This window comes from Stylophora pistillata, chromosome 7 (genome assembly GCF_964205215.1).
Source record: "Stylophora pistillata chromosome 7, jaStyPist1.2, whole genome shotgun sequence".
In the NCBI taxonomy this organism is placed as follows: Eukaryota; Metazoa; Cnidaria; class Anthozoa; order Scleractinia; family Pocilloporidae; genus Stylophora; species Stylophora pistillata.
The window spans coordinates 9,894,816-9,913,730 of record NC_142525.1 but is presented as its reverse complement, the minus strand read 5'-3'; the positions used below and the strand labels follow the sequence as shown (position 1 = coordinate 9,913,730).

At 38.5% G+C, this 18,915-nt stretch overlaps 3 protein-coding genes across 5 annotated transcripts in view; 1 reads left to right on the top strand and 2 right to left on the bottom strand.

Annotated features, from left to right (window-relative positions):
- Positions 1–429: 429 nt before the first annotated feature.
- On the bottom strand, positions 430–3,143 carry LOC111342458 (uncharacterized). Of its 2 annotated transcripts, none has more exons than XM_022949543.2 (2): positions 2,038–3,143; positions 430–1,185 (listed from the first exon to the last, which is right to left on the bottom strand). In XM_022949543.2, exons 1-2 carry the CDS (start codon positions 3,021–3,023, stop codon positions 1,182–1,184), a joined length of 990 nt encoding a protein of 329 aa, XP_022805278.2. In that variant the 5' UTR covers positions 3,024–3,143; the 3' UTR covers positions 430–1,181. The 2 variants fall into 2 exon arrangements, with proteins under 2 accessions (XP_022805278.2, XP_088582644.1); XM_088726518.1 differs by having other exon boundaries at positions 1,762–3,142.
- Positions 3,138–16,997, top strand: LOC111342460 (propionyl-CoA carboxylase beta chain, mitochondrial-like). 2 transcript variants are annotated; one of them, XM_088726517.1, is made up of 18 exons: positions 3,138–3,327; positions 3,412–3,697; positions 4,586–4,699; positions 5,554–5,622; positions 5,899–5,955; positions 6,846–7,070; positions 7,848–7,889; positions 8,652–8,718; positions 9,282–9,327; positions 10,203–10,277; positions 10,731–10,812; positions 11,239–11,362; positions 12,291–12,398; positions 13,071–13,171; positions 13,388–13,486; positions 14,332–14,371; positions 14,749–14,808; positions 16,259–16,997. In XM_088726517.1, the coding sequence occupies exons 2-18, from the start codon at positions 3,473–3,475 to the stop codon at positions 16,378–16,380; spliced, it is 1,656 nt and encodes a 551-aa protein (XP_088582643.1). In that variant the 5' UTR covers positions 3,138–3,327; positions 3,412–3,472; the 3' UTR covers positions 16,381–16,997. The 2 variants fall into 2 exon arrangements, with proteins under 2 accessions (XP_088582643.1, XP_088582642.1); XM_088726516.1 differs by having other exon boundaries at positions 3,138–3,697.
- A 331-nt stretch (positions 16,998–17,328) lies between these two features.
- The window catches only part of LOC148726549 (uncharacterized), a 3,271-nt gene continuing 1,684 nt past the window's right edge, over positions 17,329–18,915 (bottom strand). The window contains exons 4-5 of the mRNA XM_088726519.1: positions 18,100–18,274; positions 17,329–17,609 (exon numbers count right to left, since the gene is read on the bottom strand). Coding sequence (XP_088582645.1) covers positions 17,423–17,609; positions 18,100–18,274 — 362 coding nt within the window. The 3' untranslated portion in view covers positions 17,329–17,422. The remainder of the gene's footprint in view (positions 17,610–18,099; positions 18,275–18,915) is intronic.

Here is an 18,915-nt window from a genome sequence, read left to right as displayed (position 1 = left end):
GAAGCTCTGGGTAGAAGACTAGGGGTTGAAGTTAGAACAGGGCAGGGGAAAGAGAAATTAACCTGTTTGGGGGTTTTTCTAAAGTATTATTTTTATCAGTCTAGTTTATAATCCTGGTAAAGACAGTGTCCTGCTTAAAACAAAAAAGGTAAAAATGAAAGATTTTCCTCCACTCTCGAGCTGGTGGGCATAGGTAAGTTGCTGGCCTAAAACTCAATGGGGACAAAAAGAGAGACTGTACAGCACAAGGCTAACAAGATGCAAAATAGCAAGCTTAGCAGAAAGGGTAGAAGAAAGTTTGATTGTTCATTTAAAACATTTATGTGGGTTTGCAGATCTGGATATTTCAAAGGTCACGAAAACAGACTGACTGATAAAAGCACAGATCTACTGTTTTATATAAAAATGTTGTTTCAAGAACACTGTAAGAAATATTCCACTCATTTATTAACAGTTAACTCAAACTCAAACTGATTTTCCCTTCCCTTTACAAGACATATAACCAGTGTCTGAGGATACTTCCGAGCTGCATAAAACAACAACACGAAAAAGAAAGAAGTAAATATGCAATTTCCATATGAAAAAAAAGTTGACAGAATTCTAAAACTAAAATACAAAAAAGTTCTCCAACAGCAACCTTTATTGCTCTAAATGAGATATGCTTAAACAATTCCTCGACTTCCACCAATACATTACTTGATGTCTAACAACTATTAACCAAATTATCAAGATTCCCTCCTATTTAGCAAAGTCTGTTGTGCAAGTAAAAAAATATTTAAAAAATTGATGTCAGCTTGCAGTGTGGAACTCTGGGAGTGAGTTGCATGAAAAAGTCTTACTTCCATCTTTTTTTTTTTCTGTGACTTTTGTTGACTTACACAATGGACTTTGCCAAAAAAAAGAAGGGGCTGCTGATAGTATCACTGTAAATAGAAGTACATGGGCATGTATGAATGCAGACTAACACCCTACCACGAAAAGCTACATTATTTACTTTAAAACTGCACGAACAAGATTACAGTCCCACAAAGAAAGCTTGCTTATAAGTTCTGTTATACTGTTACTGATATATGGTACGGGCTGCTAAGTGTAAATAACAAAACAATGTTTAGATAACAATAAATAAATACAGAAGGTTACATCTATGTACAATGGCTAATCTGTTCAATGTCTGTAAGAGGTCACCTATGAAAAACAGAAAGAACTTGTGAAATTAGAACCAATATTTAACTAGAAAACATCTATTTATTACATCCATAAAACTCCATAGGAATGGTCAAATATTCTCCTCTCTACCTGCTATATATTTTTCAAAACAGGAGTGAGGAGAATTTGAAGTTGCATCATAATAACACCCTTTGGCTATATAATGTATTGGAACAATGAGAAGATATCACATGGCATTAACTTTTGGGAGTGAAACTGACACCAAAATGGTTGCTGAAGTCTAAATGCAAACCAAAAGAAGGTACCTTTTGGTAAAAGAGAAAATAAGAATTTGAGTCAGTGCTAATCCAAATAAATGGAGAAAAAAGACTTTGAAAATTTTTTATAATTTCAGATGATTATGCATCTGAGGTTTGACAAAGCTGTGTAAATTTCTTAAAATTAAAATCCTTTTTTTCTTCAATTCAAAAATTACATTTTCTCAACATTCATTTAAATCAAACCAACCAAAATCTGCATAATCCAATAAGAAAGGACTTTGCTTTTCAGCTTCCATATTGCGTCCTAAAGCCAACTTGGTTTGAAAATACCTACTAATAGTACTGCAATGACCAAGGTTTTAACTCAATGCTTTTGCTCTGTTTCCTATCCTCAAACAGGCATGATACCCCATCTCCAAATTCTTTTATGATCAGTTATTCTGCTGGTGTCAGTAGGCTCTTTTCATCTACCAACTTCAGCTTATATTTTCTCTCTAGCGACATTTTATTGTTATTGTTGTTGTTGTTAAAGGGATTACCACAATTTAAACAAGGGCAGAATTCGCATGAACCTTCATCACTGAAACAAGGGCAGCGCGTGGTGACACACCTGGGGCTTTGAAGCTTGGACGACATACCACAAGAACACCTCTTTACTTTTCCTTTGTACTTTCTGTGTTTTCCAGGTGGAGTCACCACTACAGTTTGTTTTTGTTCAATCTTAGACATTGGTTCAGGATCAACATTATCAACAACTTGAATCTCTTCACATTCGTCTTCTTCCATTGTAACTTTTTGTGGCAAAGTTCCAGTTTTAGAATCTAGAGAAGTAAAATCTGTGGAAATATTTTTCTCACTTCCTAAACCACAAAAAGAATGCGTTGCATTTGTGCTGAGCCTGACAGTCTTTTTCTTCTTCCCATAGTTGTAATAACTTCCTTTGAAAGGTTTCCTCTTTCTTTTCTTTTCTTTCTGACTGTCACTTCCTGTTGGAAAAGACAACAACTTCGTAACTCTTTTTGAAGGGAGCAGTTCTATTTCCGGCGGAAGTTTGACTGGTGTGACACGTGACTCGGTCGCCATGTTAAAATTCCCGCTCGTAGAGGGGGAAATTTTGGAATTTGACTCCGAGGTGTTTGCGGGTACCAGTGCCTGTTGCTGTTGACTCTGAAAATTTTCGAGCGAGATCGGACTTGTCGCCGCCTCTTTAATGATCGCCAAAGTCTTGTTATACTCGCCATTTTGCGTCGCAAGTCTTTGTGCACCAACCGCCTTGTGAGCGACGTATTCGCAAAGCTGTTGATAGCAGGCTAAGAGAATTCTTGCCTGTTTATCTTCCATTAGCTTTTCTAAGTTTGTGCACCATCGACACCCAGGTGTCAAAGCCCGTTTTTTTCGTAGACATCCTTTGCAGACATGGTGTTCACAGCTGTGAGATCCGTACGGGTCGATCAGTAAACCGCGGCAGACTCGACATGAAAGGGCTTGGCGAAGCTTCGGTAGCAAATGGAACATTTGATCCCAAACAATTTGGTCGTCATTTTCAAGCGACAACATGCATCTGCACGCTTCAACATAGAGCGTTGTAGCGTTCATTCCTTACTTTTGAACGGAGCCAGCAGCCGTTCGAACGATCCAACCACGTAAATTGTTAAAACAATTGATTTCCAGTTGATTTCGCTCGAGTGTATTTTTAATTTCATAGTCGAGCCGCAGTTCTATTGTTCAGTGGTATCTGCCATATCTCTGCATGCCCCTCTTCGTGTCCAGTTGCACGTGCGTCGATGTTTGTGTGAGAGGGGTGCCTCAGAATTTATTAATTAATTTTGTTCTGAATTTGTGATTATTTTCTTTAAACATAAACAAATTTCACGATTTTAGAAGGAAAAATATACTTCAGGTACTCTAGTCATTTAAAAGAACGGCAGTTCTCAAAACTGGAGGGCCGAAAGCAAAGCTGGTTTTTTTCTTTCTTACATGCCAGGAGCACACTTACCCTATCCTAGTCATTTGAGAACAACACATCGCGCATCCTGTCGGGAAACATGGCTATGTTCACGGCCTACAGGGCTGGTGGATTGCTGAAGTATTTTTGCCCCGTTTCTTCGGGATTTATCACCAAGACTTCTGTTACAAATGGAGCCCATTTTAGTAAAAATACTGTTTTTATTCGAGCTTGTTCGGCAAGCGTTCTTCAACGGATTGAGCAGAAAAAGGAAGAGGCCAGTGTTGGCGGGGGACAGAAGAGGATTGACGCTCAACATCGAAAAGTAAGACAACTGTCTGCAGCAGATTTCTCTCTCTGTGTTGGCTGAGTTTTGATTTTTACAAGATCAAGGTCTGGAAAGGTAGTTTGCTGTGATTAAGAGGGAACGCTAGACTTTCACAAATTTGCCTTCTAAATTATTAGCAACCCCCCTCCCACTCCCTCAAGTTATCTATTTTTTAGATAAGATGTTTTTTTCTGGCGAAATATTTGACGAATCTCGTTTCTGCTCTTATCATTTAACTGATGTGTGTGATGTATCTCTAGTGAGCCATGTATATGGTCAAGGAAGACAACTCTGTGTGGTCAGAAAGTAGAGGTCCATAAAAATTTGCAAAAAAGACTGAGGCAAACTCTCTCAACTTAACAGGCTTGTTCGATGAACTTAGAATTTATCCTTGAAAGATCATTTTTTCAAAGACAAATATTCAATAATTTTTTTGGACATATAAGGAAATTCAATCCTGCAAAGAAGAGATTGGCTTTGGAGCCATGCAATGAAAGCACAGGATTTCCTCTACCTGGCTTAAAAACAAAGTCAGCCCTCGTATAAAGTGACTCTCCTCTTTGTCAATATTTAAGGTGAGGGATCACTGAAGCTTTTAAGCAGGTATCTATTCCTTGGACACGTCCTGTTCCACTTTTAAGGGTCCTCTTTCCTTTATCGAGAGTTCTCATTAATATTTTCAGCTGGAGGGCAACTGGTTTTCACAGGCAGGCAAAACTTTTTGAACTGATCTTCTTTATAAGATAACCTTTCCTCCAGATGGTCAAACCAGGTGAGAAAAACCATCCTTAACCAATCGATTTGCCCAGGGCTCAGACCTTAATGAAACCCCCTATAGGAAGACGTTAGAAGATATATGACTTTTAAATTTTGCATTTTTCGAAGGGAAAACTTACAGCAAGGGAGAGAGTCAAGCTGTTGTGTGACCCAGAATCCTTTGTTGAATATGACATGTTTATGGAACACAACTGCACTGAATTTGGAATGGAAAATCAAAAGGTAAGTTTTAATTCTGGTTTTATTTTTTGTTTTACCATTGACTCCCCATAAATTGAACCTTCAAGGGAAAGTGGAAAAGGTTCTAGTTACTGTGAGTCAAAGTTACCAAATGAATCAAAATAAATCTTATCATATAGAGACTGGGAAAAAGATGATGGAACGATTTTAAAAAGGATGTAAGCATTGTAGTTGAATACAACCTAACTAGGGGAACATGAACTGGCCAAGTACAGCTATTTCCTTTTATTTTTTTTCTCAGTTCATGAGTGGGCAGTATTCTAGAAATTCTGTGATTTCTGGAATTGTCTGTCTCAAATGTTGCCCTCGGGTTGTATCCAAGACCTAAAAGGCACAGTTTTTCCCTGTATGAACTTCCAACCTGGTGAATACATAATTAGAATAAAAGCGGGCACCAAAGAAATAGTAAACAGAATTAGATCGTTAAATTTCGGGGATTAGTAGATTTGTAACGTTAGTTTTAATAGTATTTTGATTGCAGCGCTAATCTTGTAATAACAGTTTTAAATAGCTTTTCATCAGTATTTAATTTGTGATTTTACCCGCTGTGATATTAGCATTGTTACTTGTTAGGTTTTTATTATGTATTAGGTGGATTATACCTGTAAACTAGCTCTTAAGCTAAGCGTATTTCCACGTTAAATGAAGTATGTATGTATGCATGTATATGTATTGTAGCTGCAGTATGGACAATGCCATATTTCTAAGTTGGCAAGCTTGTAAATTTTATTATCTTTCTATTTTTAAGCAGTGATGTTGGTCAGCTAGGACAAGAACTGAAAGTTAGAATATCATTATTTTCATTGCATAACTTTAATGTTGTCATTTAATTTTAGTTCACTGGTGACAGTGTAGTCACCGGACAAGGAACAATCAATGGACGTGTTTGCTTTGTCTTCAGTCAGGTAATGAGTTTTCAGGTTACTATAAGTTTCAATAAATATTTTTTTTGGTTGTTCATTTCTGCATGACTGTATTAAAAGCTTTCATAGATAAAATTGGACTAGATTGGCCAGGTAAGGACGAAGGAATTGAAGGCTAAAAGCTAGTACGCTTTTAAGTCCATTATTTTGCACAGAATGGAGTTATGTACTTAAAAATTGTGAATGTTGTTTAAATGACATTTTATCAGATATGATATAAAATACAATTTTATCTAACATAATGCAGTTGCATTGCAGGATTTCACTGTATTTGGTGGTAGCTTATCCAGTGCTCATGCTAAAAAAATCTGTAAGGTAGGGCATGGCATCATTTTGACCACAACTCAAAGTGAACCTACAAATAGGAGCTATCAAATGAATATATAATTCCTTTGTAGTCTCAAATTATAATTTCTAGGTTGTCTGAGTGAGGGTTAAGTTCAGGGAAGAACTATTGTCATTATAGTGGTTATTGACATTTTGTCATCATGAGTGAAAGTCATAATCAAAATGTCAATTGTTATAAAAGGGTTTGAGCAAATTTAATGGTCTGTTAAGTTTACCAAGTTACTGTGGAACCTCGATTTAACGAACCTCTACATAACAAAGTCCTCAATATAAAGAACAATACTTCAGTTTCAGCTCAACTAAAGTTACAGTAAGATATATGCTTTGATACAACGAACCAGTTTCCCCCGAGTCCCTTGGCACTTTGTTAAATTGAGGTTCCACTGTAGTATTAAGACTCCCGATAAAAGGTGCTAACAACTATGTGCACCATTCAAATTATGTATTCACAACAATTACAGCAAAACCAAACCAAACAGAACAACTCAATAGTACAGAAGAATCAAAACTGACCAAACATATTAACCAATTTACACCACTCGAGTCTCAGCCAATAATATCATGGCTTAACTGACTAATCACTTTACACAAAATGGACTTAAAACACTCCATTAGCAAACACTCCTCAACTGACTCTCATGATGAATTCCATTCAGGCTGTCCAAACATCAACTACCGCTGCCAATAACAGTCCATCTCGGTACTACCCTTACTTGGACAATCAGACATCTATGATCCTAGGTCTTAATGTTCAAAAAGTTACCCGAGAAAATTATAGTACAATACCTGTTCCATTTTAATTTTGAATTCTTCTTTCCAGAAACACAAGTTACAAATCACTTCTTTCCTTTACACAGGTGATGGACAAGGCCATGCTTGTTGGTGCACCTGTGATTGGTTTAAATGACTCGGGTGGTGCTCGTATTCAGGAAGGTGTCGAGTCCTTGGCTGGTTATGCTGATATTTTCCAGCGTAACGTGATGGCTTCAGGGGTTATTCCACAGATCTCACTTGTCATGGGACCCTGTGCAGGAGGGGCTGTGTATTCTCCAGCCATCACTGATTTCACTTTTATGGTCAAGGTATATATGCTATACCATTATATCAGATTGTCACACACCTTCAAATGAGAACCCATCATCAATAATAATGTTGCAATGTAAAATACCGATAGAATGAGAAAGATGGTAAATGTCTAACTCAGTTGTCACAGAAAGACCAGTTAAAGAACAAAAAATATGGGTTCAGCACAAAGAATTCAAATCTAGACCTGCAGATTTCAGAGTCTGATGCAGAAAATTATCAGATTATCACTCACCTTCAAACAAGAAACCATTATAAAATTAATAATTATATTACAATGTACAATAGAATAAGAAAGATAGTAATTGTCCAGTTCAGTTATCATAGAAAGACCAATTGAAGGACAGAAAATTATGAGTTTGGCACAAGGAATTAAACTCTAGACCTGCAGATTTAACAGTCTAATGCAGCACCACTGAGCCATAGAGAGCTAGTATGAGACTGTTTCATGCAAATTTGCCACTACCTAAAACATGGTGAACTCATTCTTAAATGTGGACTTGCTGCCTTCAGTCTCTTAAAAAGACAGACTACACACCAATTGATGCTCTTCATAGTTTTTCTGATGGTATTGTCAGAAACTTGGTGCTCGCATGTGTAGATGTTGCTTTTATTTGCTTGCACATTTTGACGCCCAAATGATGGTTTCTCTTTACTGACGTGATAGTCTGTCTAGATTGTAGCCTTCAGATCATACACTCATAATATTAATTTTTGATGTCGAAAGTTTAAAAAAGCTGACTAACAATATCAAAATTTCTGCCTCTGCTTTGCAGGACACATCATATCTGTTCATTACTGGTCCAGAGGTAGTGAAGGTAAACTAATGGTTCATACTGAGTTCATTTGTGCAAAAGATCACTAATAATAATGATTAATAATGATATCTTGTGTAGTGGTAGCTGGATAGCTCTTAAATTGTCGTTATTATTGCAAGAAAATAAATACAATTAGTAATGATAGTGTTGTGGTATTTATCCTTTGTTTTGAACTAGGTGGTCCACTGGTCAGTGAACTGTGGATTGGAAAGTCTAAGGTCTCATTCTGGCCAGAGTCATTGTATGGTGTTCTTGGGTGGGAGGGGGGGGCAGCCTATCCTAAGGGTTCTGGCAAGGGTCATTTCACCATGTCTGTCTCTCTCTCTCTACTCTAGGGTGTATTTGAGCATTGGAAAACTGATAGGATAACTTGAGGGAAATTCGCAGTTGGGTTTATGGGGGAGGGGGGGAGAGAGAGAATGGCTATATTCCAAGTCTTTTTTTGTTAACTGACCCTTTTCACCCTAACATCAGTATGCGTACTCTCCATACTGTCCTCTATACATTTCCTAAGGTGCTGACAAGGAGAATTTGTTTAACAATCAAGAGCTTATTTAGTTTTTGATCTTTCCCTTTATTCTTATGACCTTAAGGCTTAATTCATGGGTGACATCGTTAGGAGGAATTACATGTTAGTCACACTAAGAGGCTAAAGGGTTCTGGACTTCAGGATCATTTTTGACAGAAAAGGGCGGCTAGGATTGTAAGATCTAACCTTAATTGTTTTGCATTTCTTTTGTGTGTTTTCCTTCTGGAAACAAGACGGTCACGCAAGAAGATGTCACTCAAGAGGAACTAGGAGGGGCTAAAACTCACACCTCTGTATCAGGTAAATATGTCATCAGTCTGCATATTCTCCATACTGTTCTCTATACATTTCCTAAGGTGCTGACAACGAGAATTTGTTTGACAGCTAAGAGCTTCTATTTTAGTGATCATTTTCTTTATTTTGGTGACCTTAATGTGTGATTCAGGGATGAAACTATAAGGGGAAATTAGATGCTAGTCTATCTTAGGGTTCAAATAGTTATTAGATACAAATGTGAGGAGGACACTAGTGAGCAGATTAAACTTCCACTGCCAGTTTTACCAAAGTTGCACAGAGCAAACCGTGTTTTGCTTGAAAAGCAAGACAACAGAGTTAGTTTAGAATGGTTTGAGCCAATTTTAGTGTTTTGAAGTATTCTCTTGAAATAAAATAACACTTTGATACACTAAATTACTGGATAGGAATGACAAACTCTAATGACAAAGGAAAGCAAAAACACAAACACAGGATTTTTTTACTATGGTGAAGGTTACCGTAGATTAATAACTTGAATGAATATTTTTCAAGCTGTTTTGCGATTGTACTGATCTGCAAAGATTGAACTACTCTAATTTTTTCCTCAGGGGTTGCTTGTGGGGCATTTGAAAATGATGTGGAAGCATTGGCTACGTAAGTATTTGACACAAATTGTATCTACTGACTAAGCATTATGTGCAGTGTCAACGCACTTCTATCCAGAAATGCACTAAGTAATGAAACTTGCAGACTTCACTCACGCCAAATTCGTCGTTTTCGCCAAATTCTTCAACTTTTTGGGGTCCTTCTAGCCAGGTCGTATCTATTCACTTTTATAAATTCGTCATCAACCCCGACGAAATTTCGTCAGAATCATCACTTTTGACAGAATATCCACAGATTGACAAATTTCGTTAAATCCATCAAAATCGTCGTCAAAACTTCGTCAAACTTTGAATCTACCTTTTCCGTTTGTTTAACTTTGCAATTTTGACATTCATAGTGCCATAATGTAAACGTTATTGACCAAATAAAAAATACACTTGTTATTTTCAATATTGTAACGATAGCAGCATTCTCCATTTTCAACAATTCTTTTGTAGTGGGAGATGCAGTGACCTTGTTAGAAGAGTTGCGGTTGAAACCCACAACTAGATATTTGTATTTTGTTTATGGGCAATGCACTGAATTATCACTCTGTCTGCTATCTCTAAGCAAGGGTTTGAAAATGTTTTGAAGTAGGCGCCAGACTCTTCAAAAATAGGTGACTGTGAAAAGTTCATTTAAGGGCCAAAAAGTAATTATTTTGACTAGAGTAACCGGCGACGCGTTCAAATCAAATAGCTGGTGGAACTACGGCGGTGGCCAGCTTGTTTTGAAACCCCTGTCTAAGGGAGATCTGATCCGGGTAGGAAGAGGGGGGGGGGAGGGGTAGCAACACAAGTATTCACTAAAGTTTTTGCTAAAGGGTGTGGGAAAAGCTCTGGCTCTTAGCTTAAGGTCATGGTTTATTCCATATCTCTTTGCAGGATAAGAGATTTCTTTGACTTTCTTCCTCTCAGTAACAAGAACCCGTCTCCAATCCGAGAATCAGACGACCCATGGTAAGTCAATACCCCCCCACCCCCCTCAGCATAGCAGTGCCGTGGCATCGTTATGAAAGCATAGCTGGTAATTTTTCAAGAGGAAATCATTTGTTTTTAAGACAATGTGTTCGTGCAAGCAAGTTCCATGGTCCCGTCAATTGAGCACTTTCGAGTTAGTGTCGAAGAGTAGTTTTCATTTGAGCGTTGAAACACATTAACACCAAAGTTATCACCGCAACTAATCAGAATAAAGCTTAAAATCATCGTAAGTCAATGAAAACTCAAAGAAAACACAAGCAAACTGAGCGACCAAGCGATGATTGTTTTAGGGCTAGGGTTTTGCTCTTAAACCTTAACCAATTCAAAGTAAAGGAAAATATCACTAGCTATTAATGAGCGTTCTATGTCCATATGAAGCTTGATCACAGTTACGAATTTGCGGTTAGTCATGTTTAACTTTCTTACCTTCAGTGACAGAATAATCCCTAACTTGGATACTCTTGTACCATTTGACTCCATCAAGGCCTACGATATATTAGATGTGATTTATCCGGTGAGTGGCGGAAAGTAGAACATTATTGACATTATTTGTGACTAAGAAAGAATTTCTCCTTACTAAATCAATACAATATCAAGCAGACAAGGGAAGAGAATAAAGAAAAATGTCAATAAGGGGATTATTAGTTGAGCCAATACCAAGTGAAATCCTCTGAACTAACATCATGTGAACTGAATGGAAGACAGCAAGGGAAATTGCTAATGAATTGCCAACGAGTATTCTAAACAATCACAGAGCGAAGACTCTGATGATGACTTCCGCACAGGTTGTCGAAACGTCAGTCACTGCCACCGACAACAGTCCTTCTCAGGACTTAACACTCACCCGGACGATCAGACTACACCTTCACGGAGCGAAATTATACGAAAGCAGAGCAGCCCCCAGACTTCCTTCAACTGAATATCACTTTTCTTTCCTCAGATTGTAGATGACGGTGAATTCTTTGAGATCTCGCCTGATTACGCTAAAAACATTGTGGTTGGTTTTGGACGAATGAATGGACGAACTGTAGGGGTTGTTGGTAATCAACCTACGGAAGCAGCTGGTGAGAGCCAATCAACGTTTCCTAGAACATTTGAACTTAGAAAACCATGCACCTCTCAGATTTCTTTTCTGTAGTTTTAATCTTGTGTGTCCCAACCAATCATATTGGAATGAATGAATGAAATCTTTATTTAAAACACGGTAAAAATATCAGTATGGCAATAGAAAACAAAGAAGAAATTAATCGTAAGTAAAATTTTCTGTTAACTGGTTTACATATTTGCCTTGTGGGATCCCAATACAGAGAGCAATTTATCAATTCTTCTCTTGAAGATGCGTAGAGATGTAATAGTGCGAATATCCTCAGGAAGATCGTTCCAAAGAGAAGCTCCGCTAATACTGAAGCTACGCTTCAGGAAGTCAGTTCTTGGTTTCGGCAAGTACAATTTTTGGCTTGCGCCACGAAGATCGAAGGAGATCAGATTATGCATGAAAACTGCAGCTTTACTTTGTTTGTTGATTTTTGTCACGGAAGAGCGTTCTTAGACTCTAGGTTCGTTACCCTATTATATACCGCTCAAATAATTTTATTTTGCTAAGAGTAAGAAAGTTAGTAAGTTTTAGCTCGGTAAAGAAATATAGAAAGATGTTTTTCGTCTAGTCGCGATAATGGAACAAAAAAGAATTCAGAGTCCCCATGAGAATTCAGATTCCGCGCTCCGATGCTCTAGCACTGAGCCACGGAGACTCTATGGCGAGCAAGGCCCACTGGGAAGTTCATATATGACACGTGTCCTGCATACTACCAGGATCGAAAGGTCCGAGGTTCAATTCTTCATTGGGACGCAGAATTTTTCTTTGTCCCACGCTCGCGACTAGACGAAAATGTCTCTCTGTAATAGTTTTGTTATTGTTATTATTTATTTTTCAATTATTATTATCATTGTTATTATTATCTCCTCAATTTTTGATTTGTTGTTCTATCTCAGGTTGCTTGGACATCAACGCCTCTGTTAAGGGAGCGCGGTTTGTCCGTTTTTGTGACGCATTTAACATCCCCATTATCACGTTTGTGGATGTACCAGGATTTCTTCCAGGTTTGTGAACGTTTCCAATTTCCCTAACTTCATTAACAAACATCGGATCTTTATTCAAAAGTGTAGGGACGAAAGTATATTAGGTAAAATCGACGGCTCACTAATTTCTGCTAGCACATTTTTGGGCAATCGCAAATTGTTCGTAAACTGTTCTTATCCCACAATGGGATCGCAACACTGTATTAGGGCGACAATTTCTAGAAAAGAGATTTTGCATGGCACCCATGTTGCATGGCAGGAACAATGAAAATATTTTGCACAAGAAAGAAATTTTTTTCCCATGGGAAAAATAGTCTATTGGTCCTGCCATGCAACCTATATTCGAACACGTCGGCTGACAGTCTTCTCACTCGACAGTCCTCTAACGCGTAGGTTGCCACACCTTTAACACGTCGGCCGAAACGCTTCCAACACGTTGGCCGACGCACTTTCAAAATGTGGGCCAACCCACTTCTAAAACGTCCATCAACCCACTTCCAACAAGTAGGCCGACTCATTGCAACACAATAGGCTACAGACAATCAACAAGTCGGCCCACAGACAGACAACGTGTCTGCGACACTTGTCTAACGCGTTGGCCGAACATTTTCAACGCATCGAAAAAAATCTGTAAGAGATTTCCCACATAGGAAAAGTATCAGCACTGAGTGTCAGTTTTATTCCCTTTTGTAGGAACACATCAGGAGTATGGTGGTATTATTCGCCATGGAGCAAAGCTATTATATGCGTATGCGGAAGCAACTGTACCTAAAATCACCGTTATCACTAGAAAAGTAAGAGAAATAAATAGTAAGCAGTAGAATTTCTTTGGTATGCGTCTTGTTCGGTCAAGAGGGCTGGATATTAGCCTCGTTCTTTCGTGCGTTTCTATGGACGTCGACTTCATCTCGGTCGATAACAACGCCAAAAAAAAAAAAGACTCGGCCAATATCCAGCCATGTTGACCTTACACTTGGTCAATAACGTATATATTTTTTCTTGTTGTTTAGGCGTATGGTGGTGCATATGACGTCATGAGCTCCAAGCATCTCCGAGGTGATTTCAACTATGCTTGGCCAACGTCTGAGGTAGCAGTTATGGGAGCTAAGGTATGCGGCCAGAAATGCTTTTAACTTTGGTACTCAAATGAATAGTGTAGTAACCCCCTGGAGAAAGCGCTGATTAGTTTCCAGGGCTTCCCGACGGGATGCTTATCGGGAGGGGGCTTTGTAGAAAGGTAAGCTATTTGAAAACTTTGTCAAGTGCATGTATGTTTTGTACCTTACTCAATTGAATGACGAGACTGCTATTGCTTCAATTTTTCTCAGGGGGGGAAGGGAAGGGCTTATTAGCCTGGAGGACTTATCAGAGAGAGGGACTTAGAAAAGTGGGGGCTTATTGGAGAGTTTGGGCCGTTGGAAAGTGGAGTTTATCAAAGTGGAGTCCTGTTAGAGAAGGGGCCTGCTTAAGAGGGGGTTACACAGAGAGAGGTCCTTGTGTTGAGAGAGGAGTGCTCTATTGAGAAAGGGTTTTATAGACCACTATAAATGGCTGCCGTATAAATATTCTTTTGTTTAAATTTAAATTAGCCCTACTGGCCTCGCTTGAGAGGGAGTTACACAGAGAGAGGTCCTTGTGTTGAGAGAGGAGTGCTCTCTTGAGAAAGGGTTTTATAGACCACTATAAATGGCTGCCTTATAAATATTCTTTTGTTTAAATTTAAATTAGCCCTACTGGCCTCGCTTGAGATAATGAATTCTTTTGAATTTTGTACTGGAGAACGAGGCCAGTAGGGCTAATTTAAATTTAAACAAAAGAATATTTATCCGGCAGCCATTTATGAAAGTGGTCTATTGGAACAGAACAAGTATTTGCAACCAAAAGTAGAAAAAAAAACTAAGAAAATTTCAAGTTTTTACAATGTCTTGTTATTTTTCTCTCTCTCTTTTTTCAGGGTGCTGTTTCAATCATATTTAGAGGCAAAGAAAATATCGGTGAGTATGATTTCAGACCGCAAAGAACTCCTCAAATAAGCCTTGAGGTCACGAACAGCCATCTTAGATTTCGGATTAATAATTTACACATAGGTGAATCTTTTTTTTAAGTCGTGTGAAATCAGTGTTCCAAAATTTGTCTTTGTTGTTAAAGTTTATGTACCTTGCAGGGCAAGCTATAGAAACAATAATATCAGGTGGACATTTTCATCTCCTCTTCCCTTGTGTGCGAGCCCTGTAGCAAATTGGGGTTTTCCTTTTTCTGCGAAGTCCTAACTTTACTTCTTTACAAACTTTCTGTCCTTGCTCCCGATCTCAGTGTTCAGTACACCCGTGTAATTCATGATTAATAACAGTGCTTTACATCATTCTCCTAGAAAAATACGAAGCTGAATATGTGGACAGATTTGCTAATCCTTTCCCTGCTGCAACAAGAGGTACGGTGTAAACTATGTAATGAAAGTGATTCTCAAAACTTAATCTATTAGTAGTTTGTGTATCGAGTGAGCGGAGTTTAGTTCGATCGCAGTCTCTGAATAGTTTTGGTTTTCTCCTCTATACCTGTGCAACCATTCGTTACCTCAGGAGTACTTATGGGAATGGGATATTGTCATCGGAAGTCAATTTTAATGCTCAGAATAATAAACAATTCTTCGCGGAAACAACGCGAAGTGAACATTGTTGAATTATCTTCGAGATGAAGTTGAGGGAATTATTAAACAATGCTCACTGAGCTTGAGGCGAATAATTGTTTTAGTTTGCTTGCTCCTGTGCTTTCAAATTCTGTTCTAAATTCTGTAAATAAAGAGAGTATTGCGTATATTTTGGAACAACTTTGTTGATCACTAGTAACTGTATCAAGATAAGCAGGCTGTTTTTAACAGGTTTATTCAACTCAATCAGTGAAAGCTTCATACAGTATCTTTATTATTATTTAGTGTTAGCCAAACTATCGTTTGTGTTTTGTGTTTTGTGTTTTCGTTTATCGTTTTGTGTTTGTGTTTTGTGTATCGTTTGTGTTTTGTGTAACTGATTTTTCTTCTATCGCGTTTATTACTTCTTCGGAAACATTGGCAAAGCTCGAGGCAGTCATTTCGAAATTTAGCGCCCCTGCTATAATCACCTCGTGCGAGGTGATTATGGCGAGATACGACTCAATCGTCGACCAATCAGAGCACGTGTATCTCTAACCGCCTCCCGGTTAGCTCAATTGGTAGAGCGCCGGACTGTTGTGCGGGAGGTCGTGAGTTCAAATCCGGCCGGACCAACACTCGGGGTCTTTAATTAACTGAGAAGAAAGTGCTGCCTTTGTAATAATAATATCTGCAAATGGTTAGACTTTCTAGTCTTCTCGGATAGGGACGATAAATGGAGGTCCCGTCTCGTGCAGGGTTGGGGTAGGAGACGTTCATTTCCCACGTGCGAGATTACTGTGTGATGGATGTCCTCCCTGGGATGGGATGGGTGGGTAAAAAAGGGGTTAGGTGTCAATTGGAACGTAAGTTCTGTTCCTTTCTCCTGCCATTCCTGTGGCGAACAAATTAAAACTTAAAAACTCGAATTACAAATTAAAACGAATTACAAATTAAAACTTAAAACTCTCTAATCACTTGGGCCTGGTTGTATAAGAGCAGATAGCACTATCCAGCGGTCAACACGCTATCCAGCGAATAAGTGATTATAAAACGTACAGCGTTATATTCTGGATGGACATTTATCCAGAACGACTAGGGCCTGAGCAATTAGATCAAATTTGGATAGACTGGCTTTTTATCAAGGGGGAGAAGCGAGGTTCTTGAGGGAAAAAGTATTCTGTCGACAGAGGATAACATACATATCAAACCATGGATTAAAGAGTTGTAATATAACATTTTTTTCCTCTGCTAGGATTCGTGGATGATATTATTAAGCCTCACATGACACGGAAAAGAATTTGCGGAGATTTGGAAGTACTTGCCACTAAGAAACTAGAAAACCCGTGGAAGAAACATGGAAATATACCTTTGTAACTGACCCAAGTGGAAAACACCAGTATTGCAATTATTCTTGGCAATTTTTGGCACCATGCAATCGTCACTTTTAGACAGAGTTTGATTATTATGAAAAAGGGGTGTTTTAAAACGCCGTGGATAAGAAATATGTTAATGGCTATTGAGACCAATACTGCTAAGTAGCATGTACAAGGCTGATTTTGTGTCGTTAAATTTTTGAAGTCAGGCAGTAGAATCCTATTACTACTACGCAAACAATTTCAGCTGTCATACATACTTGGTTTCTTTGGCTCTAAATACGATCGTGATTGGCTGCCTAGAGTCAACTTTTCAAACGAAGGCTACAAAGACGTAGTAGTGTGCTTAAGTTTCTGGAGAAAACCCAGACAAATGAATATTGGCCTAGGGATGTGAAGTAGGTTTCGGGATTTTACAATATTACAATATCCCCTTATCTATGTAAAAATAAAATAGAAAAGGGCCATTCCTGTTAAGGATAAACGCAACAGAAGTCTGATTAGTTTCTTAGCAGTACTTGTATTTAAGTAAAAATCGACTTCATTTTCAAGATGTGGAGCGTAACTGTATGTATTCAGGGTGATAGCTGAGGAATACATAAGTTTCAAGACGTCTTATTCAGTGTGATTTTTGAACAGTGCGGCACGCCTCCATCTGGATTTGCATAAAACGTTACTGTTCCTTTTACCTCGTGGGGGTGCGACATGCATATTTTGTGCCTTTAGCGGGGCGTTAGGAGTCTGAGGAGAGCATGCATCTTGTTAAAGATAGCGGAACAATTGTTAGATATGGCTGATCGATTGGAAAGGACTCTAGTGGGGATGATGGCTCACGGGATCATTGGCTTTTAGTACAATCACTGTATTTTGTGATAATATTCTGCACAGTATGTCGAGGAATTAGACAAACTAAACTATTTTCACAGAGCAGCAAGCAAGAGAACACGTACTAGATACCACAGAAATCTTTCAGTTTTACCAAAATCAGGAAACTCGACAAATCCTTATTCGTAGCACGCACTCATTGTGCCTTCGAAAAGTATTTATTGCATTCTCTCTTCTCCATATTTATTAATAGAAGATATAATCTCCAGTCGTTCTTCGTGTCGTTTCATTTTCAGCTTTAGTCGCCATGGTTTAAGCTCAGGTTCCGCTAACAGCAGACGTTTTCTCTCGGGTTCTTCCTCGGACTCGTCCTTTGTTTTAAACGCGCGATTTTTACGCTGCAATCTATATGGAAGGGATATTCAACAAGATCACGACAGGAAATTCAGTTGCAATACTTCAAAACAGACAAATGTTGATTTTTTTGAAGGGTGTGACATGAAGATATTGCAAGATTTCAATTTCTAAGAACATTGTAGTTTTATTAAATTCGTAGAACAAATGAGCTAGAATAATACTTTTTTTATCAATGACAGTATCAACTACGTACCCACCCCTCCCTTAAACCGACTTTAATCCTGAGTTGTTATCAGTTGTCTGTTGTTGGCTTAGGGGAGGGGTAGGTGCATAGTCATTCAGACTGACATTGATCTTAATTTTTCAAAGGCATTAACCAGTGGCGTGAGAGCAGATTGTGATAAGAGACTGTTAGCGGCCATTCCACATCCCTAAAGAATGACTGTAAGCTGAATCAGATAACCCCTTCCCCCTCCCCCTCGCCTTAACATGACTGATCTAGGCAGAGAACCTTCAAAAGAAATTAGAAAAATTTTACCTCATCCTCTCCAAAGATTTCCTCTCTTTAATAATCTTGTATCTTTGACGAATGAAACGGATAGAGTAGTATAAGGACAAAGTAGAGCCATCACTAACGCAACAAATGAGCATAACAATCACAGTATCGTGCCAAGTCCAGTGTTTAAACTTGATCCAGAATCTTTCCCAGGAGTCTAAGAAAAAGAAAAAAAGTTGAATTAATTAGAAGGCACTGGCCACACAACCTGTTGCTTTAGTTCCGTTGCGTTAGTTCGAACAAGGCACTGTAGATCTAGCTCGGAAAGTAAAGGAAAGTACTTCATGTAGGAAGGACTGCGCAAAGCAACCGGACACAAACCATACATGCATCTTTTTTTTGGTAAAGCAGGTTGAATAAATGGAAGCTGTTGCTTATGTGGACATGCTATCTACTTTACACTATAATAAATTTACATAAAAGAATATATCTTAATATTAATAATCATAAAACCCCGTATTGGAAAACGTGTTGGACATGGTCCTAGACAATCAGCTAGATCTAGCTCAGGAACTTTAAAGGAAAGTACCCCTGTGGGAATGAATGCGCGCAATAAACGGAGACATACCCCAAATTATAAACCATGTCGGATATGTTTCGAGAGAGGGAAACTGAGGAAACTGGAAAGAAAAACCCTCCAAGCGAGGAAATAATCAGTTTAACGTATACATTCCATGTTCCCGTGCGCCTGCTCAGTGTTAGATCACAAATGACGGCGTCGAAAAACGGTAAGACCGAAAGAGAGGTACACGAGGCGCAGGATCTTGCGCAAGAAGCGCAGATTGAAGACAGTTGGTA